The 24,204-nt window shown below is 46.6% G+C and overlaps 1 protein-coding gene across 1 annotated transcript in view; it reads left to right on the forward strand.

Moving 5' to 3' along the window:
• The first annotated feature begins 1,091 nt into the window (after positions 1-1,091).
• Positions 1,092-24,204, forward strand: part of SIM1 (SIM bHLH transcription factor 1) — a 42,739-nt gene continuing 19,626 nt past the window's right edge. The window contains exons 1-8 of the mRNA XM_061991446.1: positions 1,092-1,191; positions 1,883-1,965; positions 3,005-3,094; positions 3,226-3,334; positions 3,468-3,553; positions 4,683-4,882; positions 4,993-5,099; positions 6,201-6,348. Coding sequence (XP_061847430.1) covers positions 1,092-1,191; positions 1,883-1,965; positions 3,005-3,094; positions 3,226-3,334; positions 3,468-3,553; positions 4,683-4,882; positions 4,993-5,099; positions 6,201-6,348 — 923 coding nt within the window. The remainder of the gene's footprint in view (positions 1,192-1,882; positions 1,966-3,004; positions 3,095-3,225; positions 3,335-3,467; positions 3,554-4,682; positions 4,883-4,992; positions 5,100-6,200; positions 6,349-24,204) is intronic.

Genomic DNA, 24,204 nt, shown 5'->3' on the forward strand with positions numbered 1-24,204 from the left:
TGGATCCTAGGTGGGAGCCTGCGGAGCTCCCGTTGCATCACCTGCGGAGAGCTCAGGGAGGAGCGAAGACAGGAACAAGTCATTAAGTCCCTGTTAATTGTCCTGGAAGAATTCACGGCAAGGAGGCTGTTAATAGCACCCTGGTACAGGCTGGGGCTGCAGCATAAAGGCCAAGGCAGAGAGATGTCCTTGCCTTTGTAGGGCTGTGAAGTTAAGGAGGGAAGTGTAGGAGCGGTGAAGAGACAAGTCGATGTGAAGAGTTGGACTAGGAAAGAGGGAGAAGAGAGGGAAAGGTGGGAAGGAGATGGGTGTGTGGCTCCAGGGGCTGGGAGGGCGGGCGAGGGTCGCCGCGGGATTCCCCCTTCAAACGGAGCGGAGGAAATCGTTAGCTTTGTTTAGACCGGCGAGCACCTAGGTGAAGGCGGTCAATAGCGAGGGATGCCCACGGCTGACTGCTGCCCCCACCTCGCCTCTTTCTCTCGACATAGCCGGAAAACGGGGTCTTGCCTTACCCGAGCCTGCTCTGCGGGAGGGAGACCTGGCCGGCTCTGCTCCCCCCTCCCCCGGGCGATCCGCACCCCAGACATCAATCAGCATTCGTGTTTCTTTCCTGCCTTTTACTTTATCTTAGTGGCTCTGCGTGTCGGGCTGTGGCTTATTTCACGGCATAAGACTGAAAGGCTTTAACTGCCCCATTTAAACTATTTCAACATAAACTATTTCAATATGAAATAACACTATGAAAAGGCATCGTCCATAAATAGTTGTGTTCCGAGGGAGTAATTTCCACCTGGTTTTTATTCCTCCTCACTTTGCGTAGGAGAAAATAAGCGGCGTCTGAAGCAGTAGACAGGTCCGGAGAGAGGGGGCTGTTTGGAGACAGAGCACCTCTCCCTACAGACACCCCTCCCGTCTGCCAGAGCAGTCAGGGGGAGGGAGGTGAACCGCGGACACCCGGCTTCGTGGGCCAGAGGGCAGGACGGTCCCTGCCGTCGGGATTGCGCTGGGCTGCCCCGAAGTGCCTCACCGCAGCCCTGAAACCGCGCTCGGCTTAGCCTGAGCTAATTTGCTCTCGGTGGGCTTGAGTGCGGATGAATCCATGGGAAAGCGTTTTGGCTCGGGGAGAGCTGGATGAGTCGCAGCTGGTTGCTTCCCTCTCCCTCCCTAAATGTGTAATTACAAACCTTCCAGGTGAGAGAGAGGGCGGTGGCTATAAAGAGAGAAGGAGGCAGCGCATCACTGATCAAACTGAAAAGTTATCTCGGGAGAGGAGAGGGGTTTAAGCCCACCCTCTCTCTGCTGGCTAATTACCGGGCAGGTTGGGGTCGAGCTCTGCCTTCTGCGGGGGCGGGAACCCGAGGACTCCCTGCGGGACCGGCCCGCACCGCACCGCTGGTCTGATGGAAGGTTTCACTTCCCACGTTAACCGCGTCCTTCTCTCCTCACCAAAGGTTACCCCTTGGATGCCTCTTTCATTTTAGACAATTCCCAGTGTTGTCCACGGCACCTTCCGTGGCTTTAGGAGAAAAAGGCTTCCCCTGAAGTTCAAGGAGTCACAGCAGTCAAAGGCAATACCAAAAAGCCCTTTTATCTGTCGCGCTGTTTCTTTTAGGTCTTAGGAATGAACTTCCTCGTTAACTCAACATAGGTATTCTGGGATTTTTCTCTCAGGAGAGTTAGGTATTTTTACAAGAAATCCGCAAAAGAGGCTTATTTGTGCAAGGAAACAATGTCTAGTTTTCCCAGGATTGTGTGCATACAATCTTAGTAAGTAGGAGCAAAAAAATCGGTAAATACGGTCCCCTCCAGCAAGCCAGCACGGGTCAATGTTTCGTCTTCTCACTGTATTTTGTATGTATGTGTGTGCATCTTAAACAAACAGGACTTGGAGAAGCCTGGGGCCACTCCAGCCGAACCAGCCCGCTGGATAATGTTGGACGAGAACTGGGATCCCATCTTTTGCAGGTACTGGTCTGGAAACGACAGCCATACGGTATTAATGATTAAAGAAATCATTCCCTTTTCTGAGCTTCTTAATTGCCGCCTTGACTAATTTTTAACTGTTCACGTGTTTAACACCGAGGGGGACAGGAGAGGACCAACCTCACAAACAGGAACGGTCGCGCTTCAATGTCGGGCTGTGATTTGGTCCCTCTGAGTCCTTGGCCAACACAGGGACCACCGTGAGGGATCCGCGGTGTGGGTGCCGGGATACATGAGAATGATGGCTTTCCCCCAAATTATTAAGGAGGTGACAAGTCCTGTCGTTGTGCTGAAGCTCAGGGTGGTTTAGAGAAGGGGAGAGGCTGGACAGAAGGGCCCAGTAAGCACAGCAATTAGCATAGATACAAATCAGGTAGGACACATTGGAAAACTCATTGCGGCCTGAAACATTAAAGAATATTAGAGGTCACAGTCATCAGGCATTTTTGGTGGGGTCGCGTGGCTTTTGGGGAGGTCTATTCTGCCCTCAGCACACTCACAACTCCCATCCATCTCTGCTGACAAGCGCCGGACAAATCGTCCCGTCTCTTATTTACCCTGCGGAGTTTTACACTCTCTTTGCTCACTCAAAGTCTCCTTAGCAAATATCCAAACACCAAACCTGCAGCGACATTTGAAATGGGATAGAAGTATTCGGGATTTCTGGGGCTATCATATTAATCACCGGGTAGCCAGTACCAGCTGATTACCTGGTGAGTACGTGGGGATTACCTGATACTTCCCAGGCACTTTGCATTCCTTCTGCACCCCCGAGAAGCGGGATTGTATCTCAGGGCTCCAGGAGCTTTAGAATGAATCCTTCCCAGGACTTGCCCATTTCTTTCCAACCTTTTGAATACATACAGCCTGAACAGGGATGTCCGTTTGCTAAAATAAATCCGAGGGACGGGCACTTCACGGATCTGTTTGTTGCATCTATACGTCTGTCTATTGATATATTTATACTTGCCATAATTCCCACCCCTCATCTCTTTATTTCTTTCTGTTCCTTTTCCTGCAGACGCTGGACGGTTTCATATTTGTTGTGGCTCCGGATGGCAAGATCATGTACATCTCGGAGACCGCCTCGGTGCACCTGGGACTGTCGCAGGTACGCTGCGGTAGCCTCTTGCCCCCTTGTGCCATCCCCTTTCCCGACGCCTGACAGGGGAGGGGCGTGAGGGAAGAATGAGCGGTGCCGTCGGTGAAAGCCTTCCTCCCCCTCCTCTTCCTCTCTCACAGGTAGAGCTGACCGGCAATAGCATTTACGAGTACATCCACCCCGCCGACCACGATGAGATGACGGCGGTTCTGACGGCCCACCAGCCTTATCACTCGCATTTTGTGCAGGGTAAAGTAAACATCCCTCCGCTCATCTCACTCCCCCCTCCCCTCCGCCGCTAGGCTTGCGCCGCCGCGGAACGAACCGCGGAGGAGCGCCGGAGCCTGCGTCTCACCCCAGCTCTGCCTTTCCACCCTCTCAGAGTACGAGATCGAGAGGTCCTTTTTCCTGAGGATGAAGTGCGTCCTGGCCAAGAGGAACGCGGGTCTCACCTGCGGGGGCTACAAGGTGCGTGCCCACGGCCAGGACACCCTCCCAGCCTTCCCATCCCCCTGCTCCGACAGCACCGAGCACGTCGGGAGGGCGGTGCAAACGGGGAGAGGAGTGGGGATGAGTCCTCTTCCCGCGGGGGCTGGTACAGCCCGGGACTCTTTCATGTGGTTCTGAGCCAGAATTTCGCTCGGAGATTCAGGTTGAAGAGCTCAAACCGCAAACCCCAAGCCGCCGAGTTCCCCACGGGGTATATTTTGGGGGGTTTTCCGATTTTGCTTTTTCAACTGAACCTCGCACAACCGCTGACGTTCCCGAGGTGTCCGTGGCAGCTGTCAGGTGACACAATGGAAGCCTTGGGTTAATTTCTTTCTTTATCGAGTAGCTCGTCAGCATCAGGGGCAGCTCTGCAAGTCAAGTGGTTTGCCCGGGTGTTTCGCACAGTTCTCTCCTCGGGGAGAGGACAATCCTTTGCTCTCCTACCTTCTCGCTGCTTTGATGTCAGCTGTACAACACCTGGGAGCGGTGGGTCCCTGTGACCCGAGGAGGTGTTTTGCTGCTATGTACCGTAGAACACCATCTGTTGGACTCCTCGTAGGGGGAAACACCCTCATAACAGAGAAGTAAGGTGGAAGTCCACAGCAATCTCATCTGTAAGGATACATGTAGGAGACATATGTAAATCTACGTCCAAAGAGATGCTCTGGCTATGGATCACGTCTGCCTTATCTATAGAATAGACATATCTTACACATGTGACATATGCACACATGTAAACTCTCTCTCACACGCATATATTCTTCATTACAAAGTTGTAACTGGCTTGGCACTCCCGCGTCTCATTTTTAGAAGAGTAGTAAAAGCGTCCTTAGGAGGTGGTCCAAAAACCGCTTAAGGCAGCGGGGGTAAAAAAGGTCTCGTTGACTTTAAGGGGTCTCATATCAGTGCTGAACTCTCGTATGGAAAAAAAACCCCAAACCAATCAAAACAACCCCGACTCAAAGAGGAAGGTGGAAAGCCCGCGGACAGTGGGTCCCCTGTCCCCAGTCCGGGTCCCCTGTCCCCAATCCTGGTCCCCTCGCTGTCACAGCACACCCTTCCCCCACTAGTGCTAGGCAGCCCCTGAGCTTTCCTCTGTCTCCGGTAGGTCATTCACTGCAGCGGGTACCTGAAGATCCGCCAGTACAGCCTGGACATGTCCCCCTTCGACGGCTGCTACCAAAACGTTGGCTTGGTCGCCGTGGGCCACTCGCTGCCGCCCAGCGCCGTGACGGAGATCAAGCTCCACAGTAACATGTTCATGTTTCGGGCCAGCCTAGACATGAAGCTCATATTCTTAGATTCCAGGTAGAGCTGGGGTCATTTCCAATCCATTTCCCTAGCCTGTCCCTTCTTGTCCCCCGTGCTTCCTTTCCTATCCTCTAACCTACTGCATTTGCTGCTTGTGTCTCTTGCAGGGTAGCTGAGCTAACAGGATACGAGCCCCAGGACTTGATAGAGAAGACCCTTTACCACCACGTCCATGGCTGTGATACCTTCCATCTGCGATGCGCACATCACTTGTGTAAGGAGATGATGTTCTTGTAGAGTCCCTGCCCCTCACCCCCAACCTTCTCTCTCTGCAGATGGTCTTTGGGTTTGCTAGGATTTACCTCTAGGTCGGAATGAGAGAAAAACAGCTCACTGGAAGGGAGATTAAGCAAAATCTGCGTCAAGTTTTAAGGGAACAAGTCCTTAGAGACTGAACTCCGAGCTGGAGGCAGGAGGGAGACGAAGGGGATCGGCAATGAAAAGCCATTTTTCCCTTCCCACCTCCCTGTTTGTTGTAGGACAAGAGCTCCTCTGCACACACCTCGGGCGCTGAGTTGCCTTCCAATTCCAGTTAGGAAAAAAAACCCGAACCCTTTTTTCTTACTCCAAAAAGCCACACCAATGAAATCCAAATACTTCTGTTCCATTTCCACCAAGTCTCACAAATCTCCCCCGTGTATCTAATTTTGACTACAGTGGTGACCCCGATTCGGAGAGCTGGGTTTTGTTCTCTTTTTGATATCACGATGACATTAATATATGGAGAGATGAAGAAAAAGAATATTAATTTCCGGTAAATTTCCTTACAGCGAATGTAACGAGAAGAGATAAACCCCAAAGCCAGATTTATAGATTTAGATCTCGGTGACGATGCGTCGGGAATTCAGCTCCCCCTTCCCTCCTGGGGTACCCACCCTGCCCCACCAATCTCCTCCGAGAACGAGCGGAGAGATTAGCTCTGGTTTGGGGATGCCCGGGGGGTGTCCACCACCCTTGCCCAAGGGGGTTTCTGTCCACGCCACTTCCTCGTGTGATGTTAAAGGGTTCCCAGCCCTTCTCCTCGCCCATTTTACTGTGAGGGTGAGGGAGCACTGGAACAGGCTGCACAGAGGGGTTGTGGAGTCTCCTTCCTTGGAGGTCTTCAAGACCCACCTGGACATGTTCCTGTGTGACCTGATCTAGGTGAACCTCCTTCTGCAGGGGGGTTGGACTGGATAATCTCTAAAGGTCCCTTCCAACCCTACCGTTCTATGAGGCTCTGGGTGGCGGGGGTGGGGGTGTCACCCCCTTTCCCAGGGCCGAGCAAAAAGGTGATGGGAGCCGCTCTGAGGCTCTCCCTGCTTTGTCCCCGCAGTGCTAGTGAAAGGGCAAGTGACCACCAAGTACTACCGCTTCTTGGCCAAGCACGGCGGCTGGGTGTGGGTGCAGAGCTACGCTACCATCGTGCACAACAGCCGCTCCTCCCGCCCGCACTGCATCGTCAGCGTCAACTACGTCCTCACGTAAGTCAGCCCTCCCTGGGGCCGCCCCGAAGCCACTGGGCACCTGTCCCTACAAGAGCCGGGCCCTTCGTCCGCTCCTTCCTCCCGCCCCTCCTCTTCCCCCTCTCCCCGCTGGCGGCTGACCCCCTTCGCCGCCGCTCTGCCCAGGGCGGGCTCGCCAGGTCTGCTAGGAAACACACCCAACACTTTCATCTAGATGAAGGGTTTCCCGTCTGCCCGTTCCTTCCTCCGTCGATTTAGATTTAGAGGTTTGTCACCCACATATTTTGCTGCTCCCCCCCTCCCCCGGTTTCAATGCACCCAGCATTAAATAAAATGTAATTCAGCTTTTCTTGAAACAAGGAGGTTTCCACGGACGGAGTTATTTATACTCAACAAACAGGACATCTGTTTTTCTTTTCAAAAATCTGGAGTTTGAAGTTCTTAATTTCATCCAGAGTCTCTATCAAAGCTCCGAGATTTCTTTTTTGTTCTTGGAGAGCGATACTTACCAGTGAACCGCAAAGAAAAGTTGGTGACCAGAAGGGTCAGTTAAACTTCTTAAGAAAGAAAATCAAATAGAATTGTTTTAAAAACAAACAAACAAACAAAAAAAGGCCAAGAGTGGCTGCTGAGATCCCGGATTTCTCACCGTATCTCCTTGTATCTGGAGATTGCAAGGTTGTGCTCTAGCTATACAGCTCGAACTGAAACCCAGAGGCCCAAATGAGGGAGGGGAAGCTCTGTCCGACTGTTTTTGAAGCGTTTTGCGTTGTATTTGTTGTTATCTCCTCTGGCCACGGCAGGAACCGCTGGCGGCACCGCTGATGCTTCATTAGGATGCTTCATTAGGATCCGGTCAGGTCGGTGGTACCTCGTGGATCCCACGGGCTGAGGATTCCTCTGCTGCGCTGCTCATTTTGTATTCTGGAGGCAAAGATAGGAAAGGTCTGAGAGGCACAACCCTCCCCTCTCCTAAAGCTGCCGTCCAGCCGTTTCGTGCCTGCGCAGATAGTGAGTGGTTTGGTAGCCGAGGTTAAAACGTGCATCCCAAAATGAAGTGGCTGGGTCAGGAGTCAGTTATCCCGGGCATGTGTACAAAGGGGATATTGCTCGGACGAAATCACTTTGGTAGGTGATGTGATAACGGGCACCGTGCTCTTAAGCCGAGCAGGTAGGGGTTGATTGCTCCTGCATGAAAAAGTGTATTGGGTCAGCACACTGGTGTCGGGAGAGAACTGCGATTCCCCTTTTTCACCTTAAAAAGGGATGCCTGGCGCGGCGGGATAGTGCTCTGGCATTCACCCGGCAAGGATAAGGATTAGCAAAGACATGAGCACCCCTGTTCTAGCTTCACCCTGTACCACCCCCCTTCTGTGTTCTTTCCGCTGTTTATGCTTCTCAGAAAAGCCTAAGCTCTTGCCCTTAGGTGAAAAAGGAACCGCAATTAAAGTAGTCAGTGGATCCTAACTCTCAGAAACAAGGGAGCCAAAGGCAACCTTCTGCTAGAGTGGTTTTGCATCAGAAACGCTACATGCTTTCCTATAAGCACCTGAGATTATGGCTCGTTTCCCTCTCCTTTAATCCCAAAGGCGTGAACATCAGTCACGGAACTCTACCTGAAATGACCCGAGTGGAAATGAAATATCCCAGCGGGTTTTCTTAAAGTCAGCTGGGGATGCGGCTCCATCTGTTCCCTGCTTGCCGGGGGCACCCGCCACACCACCAGCATTTCAGGCTGGCACAAGCAAGTGGGGGCTACCCTGGGCAGGCAGGAAAACCCCTCCGAGCCGTCTTCTAGGAGCGGGACCGAGCAAACCGTGTGCTACTCTAGCCCCCTTGTCTCCGCCAGCCGGCTCGGATGGGTTGGGGACACGGTGCTCAACCTCACCCCAGCCCTTCCGCGGCTCCAGGGCCGGCTGCGCGGGTGCGCTTCCTCCGCACCTTCCCCGGGGGGCGGCTGCAGTTCCCGCACCCCGCGGCTCCGCTCCCCGCATGCCTGGGGCCGGGGAACCCCCTAACAGGGCACTGCAGAGGAGCTGGTTTTCCCTTCAGGAGCGGTACCTACACAGCAACAGCTTCGCATTTTAGTGTGTGTATACGGATTTTAAGAACAAGGTTATGTTTAAACCTCTTTTCATCCGGGCTGATGTGTAGGAGGGGTATAGTTGTTCTTTAAGTGCTTCGCTTGGAGAATGAGGTTACACCGGCTTGTAACCTGGGTCTAAGTCTGCCTGGAGTGCAGAGGCTGGTGAGAGGGCAGGGAGGGATCCCGCCCTCCCCAATACAAATTGTGAATGCTCCTACGGCTAGCCTGCAGCTTGGAAAAAGAAATGAGAGGAATGGGCCCTCTGCGTGTGCTTGCAAGCAGGGAGAGGGCTGTTTTCTTTACAGAAGTGAGGTATAATTCATCCTCTGAAATGGGTAACCTGGGGCGGAGAGAAGCTGCTGGGGAGAGGTTCATGGGCGGGAGGATGCTGAAGTCCTTGTGCCTAGAGCCGACTTCATTGCTTCAATGAGCAATTCAGAGTCAAATAAGGAAAGTAGTTGGTGAAAATGCAGGGGAAAACGAGAGGTTACAGGACTTGATGTTTTCCTTTGGTATGAGATAGGCTCCCCTCCAGGAGGGCCGAGTTACTGGTGTAAATCCTGTAGCTACTGCAGCTCCTGAAGGATGGATTATTCCAGTAAACCAGGAAGATATACGTGTGTGCCCTGTGGGTTCCTCCTGTGTTTCACCCACCTGGCATGGGTTGTGTGGCAGAGGTGCTTCTGCAGCAGCAGTTCCTGGCAGAGGCACAGCTCTGCCTGCTGCAGCCTCATCGTGTTACAAACCCGGCGATGAAAAACGTGCCTCCGAAAGAGAAAGCCAAACCTTTGCCTATCAAGTTTCGTGTGTGGAAGCTGAGGAGGAGGGACAAGATGGGCAAACGCGTGAGTTTGTGTTATAAAACAAGGAGTGGTGTTTGGGATGGCAGGGTGGAGCTTGGAAGGTGCGATGCCTCTTACCAAAGAATCCTTTGGAAATAGGAAGTGTTGGTCTTTTTCACTGATTTGGGATGACAATAGCCAAAGGGATCCGAAGATATGGTGCAGGTTCTTCACCTTCTGAGTCCCTGCTCTTTTCCTACCGTGCTTCTTCACTCAGTGAAAGCTCCAGGAGTTGTTTTCAGGAGAAACCTTTTGTTGCCTTTGAGAGGAACCCAAATGCTCTGAGGCTTTGTGAAGGAATGGGTACTTAGTAGCAAGAGTACCGAACTGGTCTGGAGGGCCAGTTTAGGTGCAGGCTAAGCAGGAAGAGTGAAAAATCTCTTACCTTACAGTTTCACAGCTCCCTTGGGAGATAGAGATGATGAAAACAGAAAGAATGAGACAGGTTTTATGTAGAAGGGACCCCTCACCCCTTAGTTAAGAAGAGAAAACGGGTCATTTCCATCTTCCACAAACCTCAAGCTTTGAGAAAGAGAATCCTAGGCTTGAGAACAAATGTCTGTGATAAGGACACACGGTGAACAAAACAGATACAGTGGCAAGAGCATTTTAGCAACAAGAGGAAAGGTTCTTTTTAATGTAATTGCAGTGTGTAAAAATGAGTATAAATTACCTTTAGGCTTCAAAGACATCTGTTGCTCTTCTTTGCATTGCACTTGGTGTATATGGTGCACCCACAGAAGGAGAATGTTTGTTTCTTTTCTTATTTGTTCTCTACACACCCTTGCCAGGCCATTGATTATCAGCTGTGCATGTTTATCACACAAAGGGACTCGAGTCAGAGTCAATTAATAGAGAATGCAACTGCTGAAGTTCAGTTTCCATTCAGAACGCAAACAAACCTCCCTGCAAACAACTGGGTAACACAAAGTGCAAACCCTTTGGCTTTTTGAGCAGGAGCAAAGATGATAATATTTGGTCCCTGGAGAAAGCTGAGGAAGTTTCCCTACATCCATTTCATTGTCCTTTAGCATTTAAAAGAACAGCAAGAGGGGTAAGATGTACAGATACTGTGGATTAGGGACCTAATTGCGACTAATCTCTGTTCTGGTGATATAGTACCTGTGTGATATAGTTCCAGTTGACCTCTTCCCATCACGTTATGGAACTGGCTGATTAGGAGCACAAATTGAGTGTGATTTGTTTGAAAGATTATTTCAGGAGTAACTGCCATGCTGACAAATGTTTTGCCTCACGATGTCGTAAATGCAATTTAGAGTAAATTAACTGTTAATTGCATCCACGGGCTTAATCTTTAAATTAGTATTACTATTTATGGCTTTAAATCTAAAATGATTGCGTAAGCAATGTGTTACCATTGTGTGTGAGGTCTCAGTCTTTGAAAAGAGTCCTCCTGACATATTTAGCCACCTTTAGGGACGTTGGTATTTCAAGTGGAAACAAAACTCTCCCTGTATTTTTGGAGAGTTACAGTAGCTTTTCATAGGAATCCTCTTTTTGGCCTGTCTCCAAGACATCAGGTTTCTCCTCATTCTCTTCCTAGTCAATGGGAGAATCCTCAAACTGTATTTCCACATCTAGAGGTCTCCCTTTCTTAAGTGTTTCTCTTAAAGTAACCTGTTTGGAATTGCCACAGAGTCCTCTCCCCAGTCAGAGGTAGATATCTGGTATCTCTCGAGTGTGTGATGGAGTGTGTAGGATAGCAAATACAGTTGGGAAAGTTATTACTTGCAGAATTAATCCTGGACACCCTTTCTCATATAATTAGTGGAATTAATCAGAGAACTGCTGGAGAGAGGCCAGCACAGGGCCACCAGGATGATCAGGGGACTGGAGCATCTTTCATACGAGGAAAGGCTGCGGGACCTGGGGCTGTTTAGTCTGGAGAAGAGGAGACTGAGGGGGGATCTCATTCACATTTACAGATATCTGAATGGTGGGTGTCAGGAGGTTGGGGCAGCACTTTTTTCTATAGTATCTAGTAACAGGACAAAGGGTGACAGGATGAAGCTGGAACACAAAATGTTAAATTGAAACATAAGGAAAAGCTCTTTGAGTGTGAGATGAGGGAGCCCTGGCCCAGGCTGCCCAGGGAGGGTGTGGAGGCTCCTTCCTTGGAGGTCTTCAAGACCCACCTGCACATGTTCCTATGAGACCTGATCTAGGTGACCCTGCTTCTGCAGGGGGGTTGGACTGGATGATCTCTAAAGGTCCCTTCCAACCTCTACCATTCTATGATTTGTTGTATGAGTAAGCTTACTCATCTAGTGCTGATACTCAAGACAAAGCTTTAACTGGATAGTGTGTTTTCTCTTAAGTAGTTTATAAAGCAAACACATATTTGAGTTGCTGCTTTTCTTTTATATTTCTCTGGGTTGGATATTTTGCAGCTTGTTTAATTGTGCACAGAGCCAGGTCCCAGTTTATCTGTTCAATCTGCAATGGATTTTTCCTAGGACTGGAAAGCCTACCATCATTCACATGATTTGATTAGCAATGTAAATCTATCGAGGGATTGCTTTAATAAATCAAAATGCTTGGGGAAGCCTATGGCTCAAAGGAGAAAAGCACAGGATTCCTCTTGAAGCACTCAGTGTAGCATCCCGTTTGTTCACCATTAGGTTTTATTACAGACTTGTCTCCCTGGAACATTGTTTATCTGTTTCTTGCAAATAGGAGACAGGCTTTTCCAGGTGTCCACAATAAGTTCCTGCAGTTCTTTGTTCGTGTAAGGGCTTTCTTAGCTACCATTTGCTTAATTTACTCCAAATTTCTACGCTTGTATTTAAACCAGGTGACTGTAATGACCAAAGCATTACAACTCTGGGACAGTCTACAGTCACTGCTCGGATGAGGAAGGTTTTATTTGTGAGAGTAGGGGTTACAGGGCTGCAGCTCAGAGCCACAGGGGACAACAAAACCCTCAGCTGCTAGTTTAAATGCATGCATGTTAATAGTTTCACGTGGCATGAAATTCAGAACTGCAGGTAAGGCCCTCTCTATCCCAAGGAAGAAAAGTGACTTCAAATGCTTTCCACTTCATCCTTTCCCCATTCAGTGTGTGCTTGCTGTTCCATGCCTTTGCAAACTCCCTCCTCCTAACCACTGAGTTACAGATCTTGTAAAATGATTGTCTGAGGTTGAGACACATTCAGCAGGGGCAATGGCTCAAGCAATTACTATCTCCAGCTGTCTGCCTCACTCTACTGATGAAAGGTACAGGGCCTGCTCCAGGGGCTCTTACTCCTAAAATATCACAGTTTATGGTTTAAGGTAAACTGCCACAGGTTTCTCTTTACATGGAAGCATTGGGCTGTACACTGTGGCACAGCTGTTCCTGCTAGAGAGGTTGTTCACACTTTTATCTTTGCTCTGCCCTTCCATACTCTGAATGGCATAATTGAGGCTTGTGAACACCACCACAGCAGCTGGGTGCTTCAGTCTCTTTGGGGATCAGCCCCCACGACCCTATTTCATGGCAGAGGGGCCCAGACCACAGGCCTAGGAGATCTGGGTTATATTCACTGCTCTCTGATAGTTCAGAATGCTGATGGCAAGCGAGGCAGTTGGAAGAGTGTCTGCTGGTTTTTACCACACCATATTTATATCTTGGCTGTGGGTTGTGTTAGTGTCTGTTGTATGGAACAGGAAGGCCAAGCACTTGAGCTGCTACCAAAGAACTCTGCTCTGTGCTATCACCTTCTCAATGCTCTGCACAAAACTGGATGCAGAACTGGCTCCTGCTTTTGTAACAACAGCAAGTGTGTTTTCCTTAAACAGGTTTCCAGTTTTACTAGCTCCCTGGCGTTTCCTTAGTCTGTTGCATGTTTGCTCTTGTTGCTCTGTGCTGCACCTCGGTGCTGCTGTGATTCCCATGTTGTTTCACTCTAATTATCATGAGATATGACAGGTGTGATAAGTTACTAAACTTGCTTCTGAAGTAGGCTCTTCCCTCTGCATCATAGTGCTACTTTTGAATCGTGCAACACAAGTGTGGTATTTCGACATGGCCTAAATTAAGTGTTAACAAATAAATCTCCTTTGTCCGTTCAACAGTGGCAAGTATCTGTTTAAAATCTAATTCTCCTTCCCTCACCTCTCTTTTGTACTTTACAGCGTGGGCCAGGCTCCAGCACACATGTTCATACTCAGTAGGTTACTTCAGAGGCAGAGCCTTTCACTTTGATGACACTATTTATGGAGGCAGGCATCGCTCTGTGTGAACAAGGGTACAGCGTCTGACCCTTCTGAAGGCTTGGGATGGCTGCAGTCTGGAGCCAATCACACACTCTTTAACACAGTCAGACCATTCATTCCTGTTGTTGTCTTTTGTTATCATCCACTTAGTGCAATTAAATTGCAGAAGTCCCAATTTGCTAAAGCACTTGAGCACGCGGGCAGGCTCTAAGAGTGCTTGGACATGACTTTCAGTACATGATTATATCCTAGTGAATTCAGTTTTGGAATGAAAAAAATCCCCACTTAGGCACCACACTTAGAAATAAGAATATTCCTTGGCTTTGCCAGGCAGAGATGGCTTGAAAGATGGGTTTGTTACTGTCTTGAATCGAGACCTAATAAAGAACAGCCGTAGTTTTTCAGCTACAAACCACTGGGTATAAATCTTGGGGGCAGCAATGTTGAAAATAACAGCTATTATCTGCTGAAGTTTCAGTGCAGCTATGGCAACTCAAATGCCTGGCTGACTAAAGCTTGGCTGTATCCCTAGCATTGTGTGTGGATGTTTTGACATGACCTAGAGTAAAGAACTTTAAACCCATCCAGTGTTCAGCGTTGTTACATCAGGGCTGTGGGTTAGGAAGCGAACATGCACAGCCTGCCTTTGAAGGCAGCTTGTTCCCAAGTAGCCTGTGGCTTTTGGTCATCTCTGTACTGTGTTTGGCAGCTGGTGTCTGGGCTGTTGCTATAGAAAACTCTGTCCCTCTGGCTTAGGCCTTGGTTAACTGAAATTCACCCAAAGGCATTGCAAGCTATTTTTCTCTTGCTGTTACCAAAGACTGTTTTGTACATAGAACAAATTAATATCATCTTTAATGACTGCTCCATGAGGCATATCCCAGTAGAGTATTTGCCTTAATAAAGGCTAGATTGGGGGATAAATAGCCTGTTGATTCTGTTGATTTTAAGGTGTGAGTAGCAGAGTTAAAGTGACATCTTCTGAAAGATGAGCCACAGAGATGATGGAGTGGAGCATCTCCCTTATGGTGAAAGGCTGAGGAAGCTGAGGCTCTTCAGCTTGGAGAAGGGGAGACTGAGGTGTGACCTCATTCATGTTTACAAATACATAAAGAGGTGGGTGTCAGGAGGATGAAGCCACGCTGTTCTCAGTGATGGCCAATGATAGGACAAGGGGCAATGGGTACAAGCTGCAACAGAAGAGTTTCCAAAGAAATATAAGGAAGAACTTCCCTGTTGAGGTGAGGGAGCACTGGAAGAGGCTGCCCAGATGGGCTGTGGAGTCTCCTTATCTGGAGACATTCCAACCCAGCTGGATGAGTTCCTGTGTGACCTACTCTAGGTGGCCCTGCTCTGGCAGGGGGGTTGCACTGGATGAGCTTTTGAGGTCCCTTCCAGCCCTTGAGATTCTGTGATTCTGTGATATGATCAGCCTCCTTAGTGCTTTCCAGTCTGTGAAAACCATCAATGGCAGTTGGGATGTGGCTTCAGTCCAGGGAAAACCGCATATCTGTGTGACTACAACTGTGCAACTTAACGTGGGAATATGCAGTTAAGACTGCCATGGTGATGTCTAGTGAGTTCAAGAAAGTGGCAGCGGAGAAGGTGCATGGCAGTGTTTGCACAAGTGTGATATTCTGGAGTTGCTGTGTATGTGCTACAGTGGTGGGCACCAAAAGTACAGTGAATCTTGTGCTTTATCATATACTGAACTTGTTGCAGTGTTGGTCTAAGGATGGCAGGATGGCATTGGAGTCAATCTTCATGTACGCTGCAGACATTTTAACGGGAACATACAGTGGCCTGGTCAGAGACACAACTGGGTACCCAGAACTCCTTGTTAAATGTGCATGTGAAGCAGTGACAACAGAGTGGCTGAAGCCAGCTAAGGACCTTGCCTGTCCTAGTCAAAGCAAGGATCAAGAGGGCAAAGGTGCTATATAGATAGATATACATTTCTGAGGAAAATTGTAGATAGATATTATTGTACTAGTGAGGCCTCATCTGGAGTCCTGTGTCCAGTTCTGGGCTCCTCAGCTCAAGAGGGACAGGGAAGTGCTGGAGAGAGGCCAGCACAGGCCCACCAAGATGAACAAGGGTATAGAACATCTTTCATATAAGGAAAGGCTGCAGGAACTGGGGCTGTTTGGTCTGGAGGAGACAGAGGGGGGATCTCATTAATATTGACATATATCTAAGTGGTGGGTGTCAGGAGGTTGGGGCAGCACTTTTTTCTGTTGTATGCAGTGACAGAACAAGGGGTGATGGGATGAAGCTGGAACACAAGAAGTTCCATTTAAACACAAGGAGAAACTCCTTTGGTGCTGAGGTGAGGGAGCCCTGGCGCAGGCTGCCCAGGGAGGGTGTGGAGGCTCCTTCCTTGGAGGTCTTCAAACCCTACCTGGACACGTTCCTGTGTGACCTGATCTAGGTGACCCTGCTTCTGCAGGGGAGTTGGACTGGATGATCTCCAAAGGTCTCTTCCAACCTCTACCATTCTGTGATTCTATGAATTTGTATTTATTTGTTGAGAAATTTTAGTTGTGCCTTGTAAATATTTCACTACCTAGAACCATTCAACCCACTGGAGAGTTACCCTTCAGCTTCATAAGCTGGAGTTTAACACGGGCATGCATTGCCAGCACTGCATATGGTAGTGGTGAGTTGTTAAGTCTATTGTCAAAAAGCACTAAGCACCATTTAAAAAGTCTCTTTTCTGAGTTTGATAGCAGGTGTAGGGTCACCAATAGTTGTGCAACAGCTGGTAGTTACTCAGTGGCCCAGAGGGTTTAGGTATTAAAGTGGCTTATCTTTTATCACTTTTAACATTTAATAGATCTACTTAACAGATATAATCATGTATAATGTATACCTTGAATTGACAGAATCAATGAATACCAGGAGACCAAAGTTCTTGCCTGTCTTTCTCTCCTTACCTCCTCTAAAATGTAAGAAAAGCAAGGTTCAGTTGGTAAGCATTTATTAAGTATCATGTCATGGTTGCTTGCTTTGAGGGTAGATAATGGCAGACAATGGCCATCAGAGGCAAAGTGCTGCCCCTTGGCCAAAGCTGAGGAACTGTAGACAAGTGGACTGGAAAGACTTTCAGTGTAGAAAAGTCTTGCTTCTTCTGAGGAAGCTGGAAATCTTATGACAGGAAAGGAGTAAACCAATGAAAGAACAAGTGATTTAAGGTAAATGGGACCTCCTTACTAGATGGTGTTTGTGAATCCTTTTAGACTCAACGTGGCTCTTCATGGTGGGCTGCAGATGATGAGAAAAACAGGCTGGAATGATGGGCAAGTATGTTGTGAGGCATGCAGATAGGAAGTGTCTCAAGGAGGAATGGACAGAGTGAATAGTGAACTATTTTTCAAGTGCTCTGTTTATTTGATTTCTCAAATCAACTACTCCCAGATCACAGAAGCTTATCCATAAAGCCATCACAGAAAAGCTAACTAATTCTTTTAAGTGTTAACTTTGAGCTCTTAGGAAGGTTGCCACAACAAAAGCTTTAAATACGGGGAGCAGAGAGGAGTGGATAAAATCTGAAGTATCAATACATTAACTTGTCCAGTAAGCTATTGAAGGTAATCACAGCCAATTGTCAGGACCACTCTATGCTGCACAGTTTCAAAAGAACTGAAGTAGGAAATTGCTTAACTGTGGTGCCACAGAGTGTAACAGAAGAACAGCTACACAGGATCAGGCACATGCTGATAGTGACCATGCTGGATACTTGGGAGAGTTTAAAAATAAGACAGGCATGAAGTAAAGCTTCCCCAGCACTTTCTTCCAGTCTTCAAGAAGTTCAAATGACTTCCTAGAAAGAGATATGAGGTCTTTTAATGTATCAGTGGTCAGTGTTTAGTATGTTGGGGTTTTTTTTCTCCACAAATTCATCTGTTTACTTTTTGAAACCATTTGAGCTTTTGCCAGGTTTAAGCTACTGTGGTAAGAAAAGTCTTCTTCTTGTTGTTAAAGTGCCATCTTTTCATTCCTTTCATAGCCCCTACTTCTTGTGTTAGAATAAAAAGTGAAAAACTGCTTCCTACTAATTTTCTCCCTGTTGCTCACAATTTACAGCTTTACCACTGGTTCCCAGTCATCCCAAGCAGTCTCCTTCATTGTTCCTCATAGAGAGGCAGTTCTGAGCCCACCATACTTGCTGTCCCACTCTGAGCTTTTCCAGGTTATCATATGGAATGGTCAGAGTATATAATGCTTGAGGTGTCAGTGCAAGAGGGGTTTGTGCATGAAAGGAGGCATAATCCTCCTTTTTATAATCCTCATTCACTGCATAAATATGCACTGATGTGCATTTTCTTACACACAAGGCAGTCTGTGTCATCAGTGACCTCTCTGCAACATGATGCATCTTTTGTGAAGCTTCTCAGTGCAAGTGGTGTAACATATAAATTAGAGGGTTCTTCACCATCATTGAGATTAAGGCTACTAGTTTTAGAAAGCAAAATCTAAACCTAAGATCTAAGTTTTAAAGACTCAACTTAAGCTCCATAGAGGAAAGTGTTGTACATGCTTCTAACGACTTGGAGTCCATAGCTTCATAGTTGTTGTTTGTGGTTTCTAAACATCCAGAAACAGGACTTTTATCCAAATTTTGTTGCTTAAAAAACATAAATTGGTCAAATCTTGAAAGTAAGTTGGCTGTTTTAGCCCTTTTCTTTGCCATGAGGGGACAGAACTGGTATAAGGCTCTTATCTCAAAAAAGTGCTTAGATTTTAAGATGAAAACACCCAACATCCTTCATGAAAATCATGAGAAACTCTTTTTGTTTCTCCTTATAACATAATCTGATGTACTGTAGGCATCCTTAGGATTTACAAAGCTGTCTTCCTTTATAATGTCTTCCAAAAAAGCATCAGCATCCTCCCAAATCCTTTTGTCCAATCATATCATATAGCTATCTAGTGGGCTGTTTCCAATAGTTTCTACTCAGTTAGGCAGACAATAACAATGGTATTACATGTATTCAATCAAGCATTTTTATTCATAGAATACACCTCAAATTTATTTTAGCAGTTTAAATAAGTGAGTTTAATGTATATTTAGTCAGGCATTACAGTAGTGGGGGCTTAAATAGATTAGAAATAAATGAATCCAATTAAAGAACATGTCTGTGAAATGTGATGTGTCATAGGCATGAATGAACTGTTTGCACAGCAACTGTAAAGAAATCATTAATGATTAACTATCTAGAAGAGGTTTAATCAAGGATAAATGGTATAGGATATAGTTTAAAACATTTGCATGGAATACATGGACATTCTGGAATAATAAATACATGCTTCACATGAATAGTGACACAAGTGCTGGTGCTGGGAGATGTATTTTTTGTTATCTGTGGTAGATGTGCAGCCAGGGGTTGCAGCTATTTAGCTTAGTAACATTAGCTCTCATGCATAGATAGTGGGAGATTATTCCTTCCCACAAAAAAGCTGCAGTTTAATAGGCAAATCAGACAAAGATATTTCACAAAAGAAATGTTTCCTGTAGGAACATAAATTGTTATTCTCCCTTTCAGAGCTAATACTCAGCAACGTTAAAGTAGGGATTCTCACAAGTGATTAGTGCTGGGCTAAATTTCACCCTACCAAAATGGTAAGTCCCAGTGGCCACCTTAAGGGTAAGCTCTGGCAAATGGCAAGTGCTTGCTTAAATCACACAATACATGATTTGTCAGTGTGGCAACAGTAGTCTGTAGAAGGAGCCTCCATCCCCTCCCTGGGCAGCCTGGGCCAGGGCTCCATCACCTCAACACTGACATAGTTTCTCCTTATGTTTCAATGGAACTTTTTGTGTTCCAGCTTTATCCCATCACCCCTTGTCCTGTCACTGGATACAACAGAACAAAGTGCTGCCCCAACCTTCTTACACCCACCATTTAGCTATTTGTCAATATTAATGAGATCCCCCCTCAGTCTCCTCTTCTCCAGACTAAACAGCCCCAGCTCCCACAACCTTTACTCATAAGAAAGATGCTCCAGTCCCCATCTTAATACATAAAAATATTAAGAAGTCTGGGATGGGAAATTCTACACTGTATAACAGCAAAGCTGATGCAGTGTTGTCAGTCTGGGTTTCTGCAAAACAGAAACTGCCTCACAGGGATACGTTTGTGTGGCATTAACTCCTAACAGGGTGCTGTATCCATGCACTCATTGGTGCACTGAGATGGTTTTGGTTTTTATGGAGTGGTTGAAAGGGAGTAGTAGGAAGAAAAAAAATAGACTTAAAAAAGTCTCATTGGACAGGTGTTTGGTTCATTCAGATATACTTTTTGCTTCGAATATGCAATGGAAGCTGACAGTATGGATGTGGGTGAAGGAGTTCTGCAAGGTTTAACACGCTTTCAGATAAAGTGTTCTTCACTATTTGGTGTCCTTGCCATCAAAATAAAACTTGGAGCACTGCAGGCTATGTCCCTTTAATACAAATCTACTGTTATCAGAGAGATTATAACATATACAAACATTTATAAACTCCTGTCAAATATGTTTTGCCATTTCACTTGGCAAGTACTGAGTCACTGAGTGTCCACTGAACATGACTTTTATCCCAGGTGCTCCTAGGCATGTCATATGTGAAGGAAAGCAGTCCCAGTATGAATCAATGTAACAGTTAAACTCAGGACATTGTATTTTACTTCTTGTAAGCATTTTTTTTCAGTGTTACCTGTAATTAAAATGATAATTATATCAATATATTATTAGCCTAGGATATCTTAGACATTTTATTAATGAAGAATCATAAATGCACCGTGCATATTTTCATCTAGTGGCTCTAGCAAATGAAGGCAAATGCAGCATACAAAGGGCTTCTTTTGGAGGCAGAGACACGTGGTTGGGGATGTCAAACTGTACCTTCAGACTGCTGAAAACTCTGCCACACCATGATTATCTAGAGGCCAGGATGTTTCACTGAACTCCACCTGACAGTTAAATGACTCCATTCTGAGATGAGGATAATATTTCTGTGATGGCAGTTGTCTAGAGGATATCCTTAGACATTTAATGATCCAATTAGGAAACTCTGTGCTTCAGTTTTCCTGATTATATCAAGTCATTTAATTCAATTCCCTGGTTTGGACTGCTCTGTCTTAAAAGCAAATACAGAAACCTGATGCCCTGTATGTGAATCACATGGCTGGAGAAGCTGTACACTTTGACATAACAAGATGCAAACAGCTACCAGAGCTGATGCTATTTATGGTGATAAATTAATGCCTGGAACTTAATGAAGGGATCCAATATACAGATCTCTCACTTCTGCAAGCAGATACATTGCTTAGCTGTTGAACATGATAAACAACCACTTGAAAGATTTCTGGAGGGTCTTTCCAATTACTTTGGTGAGCAGGTTAGGCCTATATGGGACTTTTCACTCGTGAAGTTTTATACAAGAGGGTTACTAACATCATCTCAATAACTGATTGAAAAGTTGAGGCAGGGAGTCTCTGTGACAACCAAATGTCAAGTGTAGTTTAAAAAAACTAGTGAGGTTAAAAGTGTGGTTCCCCCCCCCCCCCCCCCCATCCCAACTTTGTCCTGAAATCTATCTTCCTGTATGAGCTGAGTGAAGCTTCTGGAAGATGCTAAAGGGGTTGCATATGCTCCTCCTGACAACTCTCATGTGCAGACTGAGGCCTTTGTAAACATTTCTGAGACATATTGTACACGAACAGAGGACACAGCAGACGAGGGAACTGTCTGTTTTGTTGTACCATCTGCTGATTCAGAAAACCATGAAGATGACAAACAGCCAGAATCTGTTCTCTTTTCACTCATCTGCTGAATGGTGCTCTGTTAGCATTGCATGAGCTAGAGTGTGGAGATGTTAAGAGCTGCAGGCATTGTTTACAAGTAGAAGAATGATATATTACAGTACTGTGGTCAGACATACATGGGGAAGTGCCAGACTTTCATCACCTTCGTGGCTGGTTTTAACTGAATTGCAACAACTCAGCAAACAGACTGAACATTAATGACATTAACACCTTTAGTTTGAGCTCCCAATTTCTATTCTGGGTTCTGTTAGACTGGCAGAAAATCTGACAAATGCAAGTTTTCTGATTTGTAACTAAAGGAAATGTAGAGTGCTAATGCCCTTTCTCATGGAGTTTTCATGTAAAACTAGAAGAAACAATGAAAATACGTTCAATAGAAATAACAGTGCAACCAATTCAAGTTACACCTTGTTTTCTTTTGCATGAACAACACTTTGAACAGTTTTCTTCAGTCGTGTGATTGTACCCGTGATGTAAGAACCTGCTGCATTAAGATAATCCAACGCTTTTACTTTCAGCTTATACTTTATTAGTTGCTTTAATATGTGTAAAAAATGACATGGGTGTAGGTTATCCAGTGTTTGCCAGGTTTAGTTGATCACATGGTGCCTTTTTATTCTTTCTTTAGTATGATTTCCAGTGATGGTATGATCGTTGAGTATTGTTTGTACTATTTACTGAAGGATAACTAAGACTAATATCTGTTTCGCGTTGAATGCAGATGTTTTGATTGCTTCTGGAAGGAGTGAACTGAAATACACTTCTAAGCCAATGCCATAACTCTGTGTATGAAGACTGAATTTTTGTGAGTCTTCCTTGTGGTATCTAAGTTGGCCCTCGTGGCCAAGAAGCCAATGGCAGCCTGGGATGCATCAAGAAGAGTGTGGGCAGCAGGTCAAGGGAGGTTCTGCTCCCTCTCTACTCTGCCCTGATGAGGCCTCATCTGGAGTCCTGTGTCCAGTTCTGGGCTCCTCAGCTCAAGAGGGACAGGGAAGTGCTGGAGAGAGGCCAGCACAGGGCCACCAAGATGATCAGGGGACTGGAGCATCTTTCATACGAGGAAAGGCTGTGGGAACTGGGGCTGTTTAGTCTGGAGAAGAGGAGACTGAGGGGAGATCTTATTAACATTTATAAATATCTAAAGGGTGTGTGTCAGGAGGTTGGAACATCCCTCTTTTCTATAGTAGCCAGCAACAGGACAAGGGGTGATGGGATGAAGCTGGAACACAAAAAGTTCCACTAAAACATAAGAAAAACTGTTTCAGTGTTTGAGTGAGGGAGCCCTGGCCCAGGCTGTCCAGGGAGGGTGTGGAGGCTCCTTCCTTGGAGGTCTTCAAGACCCACCTGGACACGTTCCTGTGTGACCTGATCTAGGTGACCCTGCTTCTGCAGGGGGGTTGGACTGGATGATCTCTAAAGGTCCCTTCCAACTCCTACGATTCTATGATTCAAAGTTTAGTGTCTTTTGACTGTAAATGTCTGCCTCTGTTGGTTATCTGTGAATTCTCATCTGTAGCTTGTTCTTCCTTTTTGGCATGTTGTGGTATTAATGTAATAAGATGCTCTTTCTTATGGCTTTTTCAGAGTTTTCCATGGTCAGAGGGTTTTTTTTTTGGTTCCTTTTTGAAAGTTATCTGTTTTTATTGAAGGTTAATGCTGCTTATGACTGTAAATATATAAGATCTCTGTTCTTAAGTCTCATTGTCCTTCTTAAGTTCTCTCGATTGAATCTGGATAGTTATTCTTAGAATCATAGAACTGTAGAATGGTAGGGTTGGAAGGGACCTTTAGAGATCATCCAGTCCAACCCCCTGTAGAAGCAGGTTCACCTAGAACAGGTCACATAGGAACATGTCCAGGTGGGTCTTGAAGCCCTCCAAGGAAGGAGCCTCCACATCCTCCCTGGTCAATCTGGGCCAGGGCTCCCTCACTGAAACACTGAAATGGTATTTAAGTGGAACTTTTTGTGTTCCAGCTTCATCCCATCACCCCTTGTCCTGTTGCTAGATACCATAGAAAAAACTGCTGCCCCAAGCTCCTGACACCCACCATTTAGATACTTGTTGATATTATTGAGATCCCCTCTCAGTCTTCTCCAGACTAAACAGCCCCAGTTCCAGCAGACTTTCCTTGTTTGAAAGATGTTCCAGTCCCCTGATCATCTTGGTGGCCCTGTGCTGGCCTCTCTCCAGCACTTCCCTGTCCCTCTTGAGCTGAGGAGCCCAGAACTGGACACAGGACTCCAGATGAGGCCTCACCAGGGCAGAGTAGAGGGGGAGCAGAACCTCCCTTGACCTGCTGCCCACACTCTTCTTGATGCATCCCAGGCTGCCATTGGCTTCTTGGCCACGAGGGCACATTGCTGGCTCATGGTCAGTTTATTATCAACCAGCACTCCCAGGTCTCTCTCTGCAGAGCTGCTCTCCAGCAGTTCAACCCCCAGCCTGTGCTGGTGCATGGGGTTGTTCCTTCCCAGCTGCAGGACTCTGCCCTTGTCCTTGTTGAACCTCAGGAGGTTCCTCTGTGCCCAACTCTCCAGCTGGTTGAGATCCCGCTGCATGACAGCACAGCCTTCCTTTGGATGTGTCCAGTTGAGCTGCTGTTTCTATTTGATAGCATTTTTCTCAGACTTCCTTTCTGTTCCATAGCCAAAACTTAAGTATAGAATCCTGAATTTGTGCCTTTAGCTCTCTAATGTTAATATCTGGTCTCATTTTAGTGTTTACATACGGTTAAAGTGTTCTCAAACCTCACCCTATTACTTGACAAAACACAACCTGGCTTGCCTTTAGAATTTTAAATTGGCATGGGCCTCTGATACTAATTCCAGTCTTCCCAACATTATTTCTAGCAGTGCTGACTCATTCTTTCCATGTCTTGTTTTCCTTCAAAAAGGCCATATAAAAAAGTTGTTATTTTT

This window comes from Colius striatus, chromosome 2 (assembly GCF_028858725.1).
Source record: "Colius striatus isolate bColStr4 chromosome 2, bColStr4.1.hap1, whole genome shotgun sequence".
Taxonomy (NCBI): Eukaryota; Metazoa; Chordata; class Aves; order Coliiformes; family Coliidae; genus Colius; species Colius striatus.